The following is an 11,641-nucleotide window of genomic DNA, read 5'->3' as shown; positions in this document are numbered from 1 at the left end:
AGACAGACAATGGGGGATAAGTCAAAGGAACAGAAGGAACGATGGAGCAGGCTGGGGGCCGGAGGGGAGAGAGGAGGGGGCTGGAGGGCAGAGAGAAGGGGGCCGGAGGAGTGTATAGAGGGTGGGCTGGGGGTGAGATACAGGGGACTAGGGGGCAGGGCACATGTTCTGTAAATCCCTGAGACATGGACGGCAGTGGAGACGGGAGGGGGAGGTGCTGAGGACAGCTGGTGGTGGCAGATTGGTCCCTCCAGCACCCCCAGGCTGAGGGTTAGCGAAGGGCTTTAACCTCTGCTGAGCCGCTGCCCCGTGTGTCTCCTGGCCAGACCCCTGGTGGGAATGCTGCCCCGCAGGCCCAGCGATGCTGCCCTCAGGGAGAAGATCAAGGAGGCCGCCCGCAGGGACATCTTGGCTGCGGATCTGAAGTGCAGCCTGTTTGTCTCCGCTTTGCAGAGCTACAAGCGTGATTCCGTCCTGAGACCCTTTCCAGGCCTCTATGCTAACGAGGAGAGCAAGGATTTTGATGCGTTGGTGAGTTATCCCCTCAGAGGGGACAGCTTGACGCTGAGTGTCAAGGGGAAAGGAGCCGAAGAGCAGCAGGTGTTCCTCCAGTACAGGTGTAATTAGTTCCACATAAAAACAAAGCCCAGAACAGATCCTATAAACAAGTCACTCGTTTTCATTACTTATGCACTGATGCTACTTCACAGGAGTGTTGTTAGGAGCAATTAGTTAATATCTATAAAGTGCCTCCAAGATGAAATGTGCTAAATATTATTAATGTGATTATCCACTTGAAGAGTGCTGACCTCATTTCTGGCATCTCCTGGTTTAACACACCTGCTGTGCTGCTGAAGGTACCAGGCTTGCCTTGGCTTTCCCTTGGTTTCTGGCTGACTGAGAGGTGCAGTGGAGGGTTACCATTTCCACACAGTGCTTTCCAGCATTGTACATTTGTCCCCTTGTCCTCTCAGATTGGGGGTGGGCATTCCCTGCTCACTGCAGCTACTGCTTCAGGCCCTTAATTCTGAAGCCTGTTCAATTTAGCTGGTTTTCTGTACACACCAAGGGCACGGACGGATTCCCTGCGTTGGCAAGATATGGCGTGAGCATTACAGGCACGTATATTTTAAAAACTTGATCCTTGTTAAGGACAAATGGCTAACGTAAGTCTAATCCCCTCACCCAATCTTGATTTTCCTAACTACACATGAGGTTGTTAGGATGTGCTCTGTATGTATGTTTGTGTGTTGGAACACTGTCTAGTGGTTAAAATTGCAAAATAGCTGCCACTATAACACTTTCAACTACTCATAACTTTCTGAAAAACTCTCCTCTGGGATAGAAACTTTCCAGACATGGTCCCTGTCCAAAGGTGAACTATTTTTTTGATTGGAGGAAAACAGGCACGTGATGTTGAATAAACAGACAAATGCCGTACTGAGCACATGCAGCAGTGCATAGACCTCTGTATAAGGGGAAGGAGGGAATCACTATTTTAATGGTGTGCTTCCAAATAAATGCAGTGTAATTTGTACACAGCCCTGGAAGTTAAAAAAAATTAACAAAGTAGAAAAAAAGCTGTCATACTACTGTGTCTATTGTGTTATAACTTGTATATGGGCAAAAGCTGACATAGCTCTTTATAGAAAATCATAAAAATGAGGTCTCTGGCCCAAGAGTTTATAGCTAAGTTGTGTGGAGACTATAAAACAGGTTTAAAATACAGAGTACATTGTTTTCTGTAACACTAAAGAGGCAAAGCAGCTGTGCAAACTTACGTACATTTACTCGCTCAAACAAAATTCCAACTCTTGCCCAGTTAATGATAAAACAGTTACTGATATGTTATCTGTCCAGTATAAGTGGGTAAGTAAAATTTTGCAAGTCTGAAATGCAGGAAGTAAGATTAAGGAATCTAGATTTAGAAGTTACATGACAAATGTACCCTTGGAAGCCTCTAAGTCTAAAGTTGAAAATCTGAAAAAGTTTAACAGGTGAAATAATATCAAAAGCCTGGGTTTTTTTGTCCGTAGCTCTCTGGAAAATCCAGTTTAAACCAGTATATCCAAGCCTCCTCAGGGGGTGGCATCTCTCTGGAGGGGTTTACAACTTAAATGGAGTCACCTTAATCACCCCTTCACTGTTTTGATTCATGGAGTTGTGGTAACCCTCCCTCCGGGTGTTGCATATAATCCCTGGCTCACAGTCATAGGTGCCGACTTCCCCTCTTTCCCGTGAGGGCTGAACCCCAGCCCTGCCCCACTCCACCCCTTCCATGAGGCCCTGCCTCTTCCCACCCGTTCCCTGCCCCCATTCCAAGCCCTTCCCCAAAGTGTGCACCCCAACTCCACCCCCTCTTTGCCAATATTCCAACTACTTCCCCAAATCCTCCCCTTAGAGTGCCAAGTTCCTGCTCCACCACTCCACCCCACCCTGGAGCATGCTAATGGTGCCAAGCAGCTGTTTGGTGGTGGCTGGGTGGGCAGAGCTGGGAGGTAGGCAGAGGAGCCCGAACGCAGTACGCTCAGGGGAGAGGGAGGAGGAGGGGGGGGGGTGAGGGGAGCAGGGCTGCCAGTGGGTGCAGAGCACCCACAGAATCAGTGTGATACATATCTTTGGGAACCATACTGTACTAAGTTACTGCATGGGATTGCAATATCTGTCACAGTTATATCACTCCAGATATCGCCTCTGTGTTGAGGTAGTGACCGCATTCAGATGTTTTTGCTCACTGTTCTTATGCATACCCCATGGATGCTGCCACTGAATATAGACCATAGAATCACAGAAGACGTGTAACTTGCTCAAACACAATACTCAGTGTTGCATGTCAGATCAAATGACAAATTTCCCCACATAATCTCCGTATAAGTCTTTCAGAAGTGGTTCTTGTAATTAATTGGAACTTGTTTTTCAACTTGTGCCAGAGATCCCCCTTAGAGTGAAATATTGTTTTCTTACCACTAGAGGTCTCTGTTTAATCAGGATGAGGAAGAGACGCAAACCACACTAATAGTCTTTCTTATGTTAGCTTGCAGATACAAATGCTTTGCCAAGCTTAAAAGAACTTCCAGAGTCTATTTCAGACACAGATAAAAGGACCTGGGATCTGTTTAGCTGGATTTTATCATCTAAATTCTTAACTATACAAAGTACTAAGAAAAAGGAGGTAAGATTTCAAATTCTTAATGAAAGTTTCCTGACATGCTTTTACTATTTAACACAACCATTTGCATGCAAGTGGTTCCTTTGACTAGGATTTAAGGGTTGTTTATTGTAAGGATTGAAAAGTATGTCAAGTGAACGCATTTTCTGGTAAGCATAGATGAATAAAGAGACAGTGTCCTTACCCCCAAAGAGCTCAAAATCTAAATAGACAAGAACAGAAGAAGGAATGTGTGCACCAAAAGCAAGTGAATGACGGAGTGGTGATTAATTGTTTTATATCTATTTCCTATTTAAACCCCAAAGGTTTGTCTTAGCAAAACCCTTATATTGCTAATGTATGGTTAATCACACTTGACCACTCTATTTAATGTTGTACTCCTACCCTGTGTTCAGATTGTGAGGTCCTCAGGGCAGGAACCAGGCCACTTTTTCTATTTAGAAAACACCTCATGTTGAGGAGGAAGAATGAGCTAGTGGTTCAAGTGCCAGCTCAGGATGCAGGATACCAGGGTTCGTTTCCATACTCAGCTGCAGACGCCATGTATGATCTTGCATAGGTAACTTAGTCTCTCTGTGCCTCAGGTTCCAATCTGTAAAATGTGCATACCTCACGGGGATGTTGTGAGAATAAATGTGTTAAACATTGTGAGGTACTCAGATACAACAGTAATGGAGACTGTCTAAGTACCTAAGAGAATTGTGGATGCTGCTGGAAATGATAAAAATGTCTTTTTGTTCCACATCTTTTTCTTTCCCAAGGAACATATCTCATGACTATATCTATCTATATAGCCTTGTCTGTGTGCTGGGATTATGACACCATAAAGATGTATCTTCTTTTCCTCCCTTTCATTGCATCATCCACTTAACTCTGATATCTGAGTCACGTTATTGGGAGAGGAGGTGGGGGAGACGGGGATTTAACTTTGATGTCATAACCTTACCACTCAGCAGTGCTCATGAATATTCATAGAGAAGCATCAAAGGAGAAGAGGGCAGGAATGTGGAGGAAAAGAAACCCTTACAGTTCCCAGAATCCACTTGGTCTTCTGTGGTTACCATTACTAGCTAACTGGGTATTAATACTGAATTGTAAATGCACATAGGTAAATATATTAAGGAACTAGGAAAGGATCTGAGACACTAAGCAAATTTCCAGTGAATAAACTAGACCTTTAAAAAAATAACACTAGGATTCCTTTCTGTATTTAAGTATGAGAAGATCCAAGAGTTGACAGGAATGTCAAGTGATGCTGTTCCTACTCCTGACTTCCTGTTTGAAATAGTGTACTGTGATCAGATGAATGCCAAATTTGATGAAACCAGGGGAGAAAGGAACCTTATTTATGCATTCCATGGGAGTCGCCTTGAGAACTTCCATTCCATACTGCACAATGGATTACATTGCCATTTAAATAGGGTAAGGTTTCCAATATTTCTTGCATTAAACACACAGCTTCATCCTTTGTTCACAAACTCTGAGGCATGATTTAAACACATGCACAAACATGTGTAGGGATAAAAATGTGATCTCATGTTGCTATTTGTTTTCCTTGGTGGCAACAAAGTTAACTTTGCATATGATTATACTAGGTTTTATAATGTAGAATGAGCTTAAAAAAATGCAGGTGGTGTGAAACTGGCATTAAGTTATAGTTGTTTCTCCAATATGCCTGGTTGTAGCCATCCTTCACTTTAAAAACCAAAAAAAAAAAAAAAAAAAGATGAATTTAGTGCCTCTGAAAAATTTGACAGCCCTAGAGCCTTGGACCAGGAGGAAAATGGTCAGTGTAGGCTCTCTCTGCCCAGGTCTCAACCCTGGACCACCTCTAAAGGTGGTAAACTACCTGCCATTTGAGAGTTCTTTGCATCTGCCAGGAGATTGCTAACAAGGATGTCATTTAGTGGGGGGTGGGACTTTGTGAATGTCCACACCTGTTTGATAGAAGCTAGCTGGGACTATCACTTCTTTTCATGTAGGTTGTCACGTAGCTGGAAAACAGTAAAAATATATAGTCACTACCAACCTGGGCCACGTGTGAAACAGTGACTTACTATTTTTAATTTCATCCCCACATTCTTAAGCACCAAAGTTCACACGAAAACAAAAAATTAAAAGGCCCACACTCCGAAGGTCCCAGAGGGCAAGAAAGTATCTTTACCTTCCCAGGAGGGCACAGCTGGCATGGTGTGTTTCGATTTTTTCCCCCACCCTCATGAATTATCACATTGTCTATAATGGGAGGCAGTGTGCTAGATTAGATGGGGTGGCAAATCCTATGTTTCTAAACTATTAAAGCAATTGCGTTTGGGGGGAACAAAAATCATACTTGAAAATAACTTTTCTCCCTTGCAAAGCAGGTTTCTAAATGTCGCTAAGGCCTTGTCCGTGCACAAAAGTTGCACCATTTTAAATATACTAGTATAGTTAAAGCTGTACAACCTCCTTAGTGTGGTTTAAAAGTGCTTATTCTGGTCTAGCTTAATTGGTTTTAAAAAAAAAAATAGTAACACCCCTAACTGAAATAGACAGACTTTGTACCACTGTAACTGAAGTCCAGCGCTAAGGAGGTTAAGATCTGAGACTTCTGAATTTCACTTCTGTGTTTTTAAGCTCCATAATACTTTTGGAAACCACATACTGGCATTTGGAAAGGAAAGTGCAGTGGTTCACTGTATTATTGTTCCATGTGGCCAGTCAGAGTGTTTGATCTGATGCAGTCTCTCTTGATTTACTTTTGTGCTATTTCAGACATCCTTGTTTGGCGAAGGTACCTACCTTACTAGTGATCTAAGCCTTGCTCTTTTATATAGCCCTCATGGCCTTGGGTGGCAACGCAGTGTTTTGGGCCCTGTCCTTAGTTGTGTAGCTGTTTGTGAGATTATCGATCATCCAGATGTAAAATGCCAGGTGAAGAAGAAAGGTGAGTGTATAGAAATAATTACAGCGAAAGTGTGTGTTAGTCTTCTATTAATACTCCTCAGGTCTTAGGTTGTGCATATATGCAGTAATACAGGTAAAAATGTGCTTGTGCGTACACTAGTTTCCCACCAGCAGAAACTGACCAGGAGGCACCTTTTCTGGATGACCCATTAGCTAATCAACAAAAGCTTTCCACAAAAATGGAAAAAATAAAACTTGATCATTCTAGTTGCGGGACCTAGCTAGATCAGTATAGAAACCAAAATAGCATCCTGTTTTGTTTTAATCTAGCGTCAGTATAACAGAACATGTTCTGTAATGCAGAGGTATTTCATTTGTTCCACAAGTGAACCCATGCCAAGGTATTCCTGTAACAGCAAGAGTAATATGCGTTCTGGACTTAGGCCCGTTAGACTCATAACAAAGCTATAATTTCATTTTGCTGTTGTATTATTTCTCTATCCTCTCTGATGTTTGCAAACCTCAAGCATCGTGCTCTAGGCCTGCCTTCTCCTTCTCTAATGTGCCCTTTCTCCACTCCCAGCCCAACTCATAGTACCTCCATGCCAGGGATAACCAGTAGGGGCTAGTGTAGCCTTAAGACAACTCTGATTCCCCTTCGGGATGCTAAGAGGGACCAATGAAATTTGAGGTAGAGCGAGGAATAAGAACCCTGTCTCCTAACTCCAAGTCCTATGCCTTGACCATCTTCCTTTACTGTCATACTCGTGCGTTTGCTTTCCTTCCCATTTCCAAGAAAACCTCTTCTTGTCCCATACAGATTCAGAAGAAATAGACAGGAAAAGAGCAAGAGTAAAAAACAGTGAAGGGGGCGATGTTCCACAGAAATACTTCGTTGTCACAAACAATCAGCTTTTACGAGTTAAATACTTATTAGTATATTCTCAGAAACAACACAGGAGGTAAGAGTTCAACTCACCACTATAATGAGCATGATGCAAATGCCAGATAGACAGATCTTATTTGCACATCATTCTCTCTCTCAAAATCAAAAAATACAAAAGCAAGACATGCTTCCACATACAGGAAGCAAAAAGGAATCCTGGAGCAAATATAGTAGCTAGGAAAATCTTGATCAAAGCTTGCAAGATTGTTCAAAAATAATAAAACCTAATAAATGTGTCAATGATAAGATTATATTTGATGTAATTCATGCTTTTTTATGCATTTTTTCCCTCCACAGGCCTTCTAGTCAGTTGTCTTGGTTTTCCAATCATCGTTTTGCGATGATGATGATGATGTATCTACTACTGCTAATTGTTATAGGTGCCAGCAACTCACCGGCCTTCCTCTACTACTGGAATAGAATGTTTGACTCAGAAGGATGAACAGGCTGCTTTATATGCTGTTATGTTCACCATGTGCCTCAGTGATAGGAGATCTACAACCTACTGCATCTGTACCAGCGCTCTGGAAATGGGGTCTTGAGCATTTGGTTATATTCCAGTTGCATTTCCTTCATGGCCCCCTTTCCGTTTTTTCTTGTTTAAGTCGTTTTGTTCCTTTGAGTAATGAGGGAGCCTGATAGGCTGAAAAGGGAGCTGCCAGTCTTGCCCTAGGGACCCTGAAGCAGAATGTGAACAGTTCTGTACAGACATGTTTTAGTCAATGGTCCAAGAAAAAGCTTAATTTAAAATTAATGAAAACTTTAATGTGGAAACTATCGGGCCATAGCTGCTGGCTTGACATGGTTTCCATCACACACAGGGTTTACGGTTTGATTAAGTTTCTCTCAGCACCCCTGTATCGGAGATGTTTATTCTCTGCCAGATTATTTATTGATAATGGTATTAGAAGGGAGGAATTCTCTTTACCTCACACAAAGGTAAGCCTGCAGTAGGTTTTATTGCTTTGACTTGAGAAACCCTGCGTGTCTTTACTGAAGTGCTGTTTCTCATATGATAAAGCAGGATCATCTTAATTACAATTTTTGACAGGGGATTATATTTGGGCACAGTGATTGTAACAAAACATTATAAATAAAACAGTAACCAAGTTGGAAGGATCTGGATGTTCTTGTGTGTTATCAAAAATAAAATCACTGGATAAAGAATTAATACTGAATTTTAGAGCACTGTAGGCTATGATGAGAGGAGTGTGTCTTAAGTACAGTACAATGGGCCAGATCCTCAGTTAAGTTCAGGGAGCACACAGTGAAAGTCTGGGGAGGAGGTGTGTAAGATCAAAGTTCACCTTGGCCCTCCCCCACTAAGGGGCCCACTATATTCAGGGCTGGTCCTCGTGTCCAGCAGGCTCAAATGGGAGCTTGGGATCAGGGCCAGGCAGGAGCTTCCCATCAAGAAGGAAGGGGAAGGTCTATGCCACTGGCAGACCTCTTGGTCTGGGAACACTGTTTTCACAGCCAAATGTGCAGTGCAAAATGGTTCCATGATGCTCCAGGATGTGGCTCTGTTTGTACACATGTCCTGTCTCTTTTTCTGCAGTTGTGACCTGATTACAGTAGGAATATACCAAATATTTCCTAAAATATTTCCTATCATTTTAGGAAATAGAATATTTTAAGAGCAGGATTTATTTTGTTTCCAAGGTCAGAGAGTGATGTCAGCTTAGTATATACTGCATTTAGGTTTTCACTTGATAACTGACCTTGGTATGTGTGTCTGCAAGATATACTGTCTACATAAAGTTATCAGAAAGAGATTGGTTTTTCCTCTATCAGAATTCATGCCAATGTGTTGTAAGACTTAGCCATATTTTACTTTACAAAAAATCAAATTACACTAAGAACCTCTCATTTATTATTTGGATTTGTTTGACAGTGTATATAGGTAGGTAGAATTCTGTGTAGTGCACACTTGGAGACTTGGAACATTTAAAGAGATTTGAAAATCACTTCCCTGTCTGAATGTTTTATCTGTACTGTAGTTATAAAACCACCTAAAAGTATACAAACTGAAAAAGCTAGCAAAAACAATTTTCTGTTGTTAGTTTATGTTGTGCATGTGGGGATAACGTTGCATATGGTCAGATTCACTACTTCTCCCTCTGATGGATCAGCAAGGTAGCAGAAAACCCCACATAAAATTGCCTTAATAAAAATATTTGTAAAAGCTTCAGGACACATTTTAAGATTGTGCTCTCAAAAAGTGGCAGGTTTTTTAAACAAGTCAACTTTAAATAATTGAAATTGACACTGTCCCTTTAAACAATGGGGGCTTTTAGCACTCATTTTTAAACACAGCAAAACTTTAATTTTGTGAAGATGTGAGCATGGGTGACTATGACCACTCTTGATGTCAATCTCAGATTTAAGTACAGTGATGTGGTGAAAGCAGGAGAGTTCCACATTTATAAAGCAGTATATTGTGTGTTGTAAACATTAGATGTGTTTTGAGACAGCCAAGGTCGTTCAACAAAGAAGAGCTACACCCTGTGAAAGTAGATTCAGCAGCAAACTAGCTGGGCTTGTGAACAAAGTGTCAGGAAGGAATGGACTATTCCAGACACAACTATTTTAATTAAGCTTTGGGGTTGGCTGACTTAGTTTTAAAGGCATTAGGAGACAAAATACCATTTCCTGAAATGTGTATTTTCTCACCTTTGAGATTTTAAATTATATAAATACAACTTCACATCTTTAATAGGAATGTCCATTCTAGAAGCTAAAAGTACGTCATGACTTACGGTAAAGTAGCCTCACAGGGATGTCACGTTGGGAAGTAGTAGTATGCCCATTTCACAGATAGGAAACTGAAGCACAGCCACTAAGTAACTTGCCCAAAGTCTCACACAGGAAATCTGTGGGAGAACTGGGAATAGAAACCAAGTCTTGTGACACTCTGAATAGTATGTTAACCATAAAACCATTCTTCTCATAAGATCCTTGGTGCTTGTCTAGTTACTGTGTTATATATAAGAGTAACATGGCTACATATTAGTGATATGTAATTTATATTAAAGAGGGCATGGATAACACCACTTTTTATTCCTTTTAAATGGTAGCTGTTCATATAAATCTGTTATGTCAGCATTACTTAACATGCTGTGTGTGCTATAAACTGGAGCCATTTTAAGTGACTAATTCTCAGTGTGACTGAATGCCAGTGCTTATTGAGACAAGAGTATTCATTGCAGGGGATAAAGCAGCATAACATCTCTCATATCCTCAGGGGTAGGGTTTGCTTCATTGTCTTTTATCTACCACACATGAAGCCTGAAATTTCTCTCCAAAATCCTTTTATTTTAATCTTTCCTGGTGTAATTCTCCAACCTAATGGGTGGTTTTAGAAAATTTAAAATGGCAAAGGAAGCCACCTTCAGGAGAGGTTAAATGACTTGTTTACTAAGGTGGGGAAAGAGCAGTTTTAAGAAGTTCTGTGTTTTTAAAGGTGATCACAAAAAAAAAAATCAATGGCAAAATTTGATAACAGCTCCTGTGTAAAATCTGTTACTATAAAGAAAGTGTGTGTATTCCCTACAGCTATAGTGGAGTATCTGTTAAGATGCATGAAGACCATGATTATCCTTAATATGAGGATTTCAAAATGGTGGGAAGTATTAAATCCCTTTTACTGATGGTTAAGCTTAGGGACAAAGAGGAGACTTGGCTGAGAATATACACCAAGCCTGTGATGGGGGGTAGCTCAGTGGTTTGAGCATTGGCTGCTAAACCCAATATTGTGAGTTCAATTCTTGAGCAGGCCACTTAGGGATCTGGGGCAAAAATCTGTCTGGGGACTGGTCCTGCTTTGAGCAGGGGGTTGGACTAGGTGACCTCCTGAGGTCCCTTCCAACCCTGATATTCTATGCAGTTGGGAATAAAACCGAACAGACTTGATACAAGGCCCCTGCTGTAACCACATTAGAAGTCTAACTTCTGTGGGTGGCTGAATTGCCAGCAGAACAGAGATTAGATGACTGGCAGAGAGATCCAAGGCAAAAGATAGAGGTTCAATGCATGTATCTGCTCAAGATTACAATCTGACTCTTAATATTATGCTTGATCAAAGAAAAGCTGCATTAAATAATGAACCCTACAGAAAGATCTCTGCATATTTCTAGCAAACAAGACAAGGGTTATTACCTCACTGATTAAATGTGTCAGAGAAGGTATCTTTTCCCTAGATGTTATTCTGTCACCTAATTGCCAGAAATAGTGACTTGGTAATCAGGTTTTTTTAACTCAAACCCTCAAAATTAAGCCTAAGCCATGTCAACATTGCCTGTGCTATTGCAGCTCCCTCACTGTCTATGCTTACTTAATCTCACTCACTGCAACCTCTTTTGTTGGTGAATGGAACGAGAAGCATTTATTCCAATGAATTTCTCCGCCAGTTGCCTGCCTTTATGCACTGTACAGCTTGCAAAACAAGAACATTACCATCTAATGCCCCATTGCCTTTCACAGTCCATTAACACTGCCCAGCTTTACAGCCGATAACATTTCCTGTGCCCAAGTAACGTGCACTAATTATAGAGCCGATCTGAAATTAAAATACTTCTCAATTAACATTTTATTGTTCTACGGAGTGGAGGACAGAAGCCTCTTGATCTCGCTCTTTACCC

General features: G+C 41.3%; 1 protein-coding gene across 2 annotated transcripts; it reads left to right on the top strand.

The window, feature by feature from the left end:
* Window positions 1-212: 212 nt before the first annotated feature.
* Window positions 213-8,117, top strand: PARP16 (poly(ADP-ribose) polymerase family member 16). Of its 2 annotated transcripts, XM_032766060.2 has the most exons (6): window positions 213-531; window positions 3,035-3,172; window positions 4,385-4,591; window positions 5,924-6,095; window positions 6,876-7,017; window positions 7,299-8,117. In XM_032766060.2, the coding sequence occupies exons 1-6, from the start codon at window positions 340-342 to the stop codon at window positions 7,441-7,443; spliced, it is 996 nt and encodes a 331-aa protein (XP_032621951.1). In that variant the 5' UTR covers window positions 213-339; the 3' UTR covers window positions 7,444-8,117. The 2 variants fall into 2 exon arrangements, with proteins under 2 accessions (XP_032621951.1, XP_032621952.1); XM_032766061.2 differs by lacking the exon at window positions 4,385-4,591 and having other exon boundaries at window positions 214-531.
* Window positions 8,118-11,641: the final 3,524 nt, after the last annotated feature.

Source organism: Chelonoidis abingdonii, chromosome 9 (genome assembly GCF_003597395.2).
Source record: "Chelonoidis abingdonii isolate Lonesome George chromosome 9, CheloAbing_2.0, whole genome shotgun sequence".
Taxonomy (NCBI): Eukaryota; Metazoa; Chordata; order Testudines; family Testudinidae; genus Chelonoidis; species Chelonoidis abingdonii.
This window is presented reverse-complemented; position numbering and strand designations above follow the sequence as displayed.

What these genes read in the sequence shown, in the direction of transcription:
- PARP16 (XM_032766060.2), top strand. Translation starts at nt 340, where the DNA reads ATGCTGCCCCGCAGGCCCAGCGATGCTGCCCTCAGGGAGAAGATCAAG. An exon ending in AAAGTACTAAGAAAAAGGAG is followed by an intron (nt 3,173 to 4,384) that starts GTAAGATTTCAA and finishes TCTGTATTTAAG; the next exon opens with TATGAGAAGATCCAAGAGTT. An exon ending in TCTCAGAAACAACACAGGAG is followed by an intron (nt 7,018 to 7,298) that starts GTAAGAGTTCAA and finishes TTCCCTCCACAG; the next exon opens with GCCTTCTAGTCAGTTGTCTT.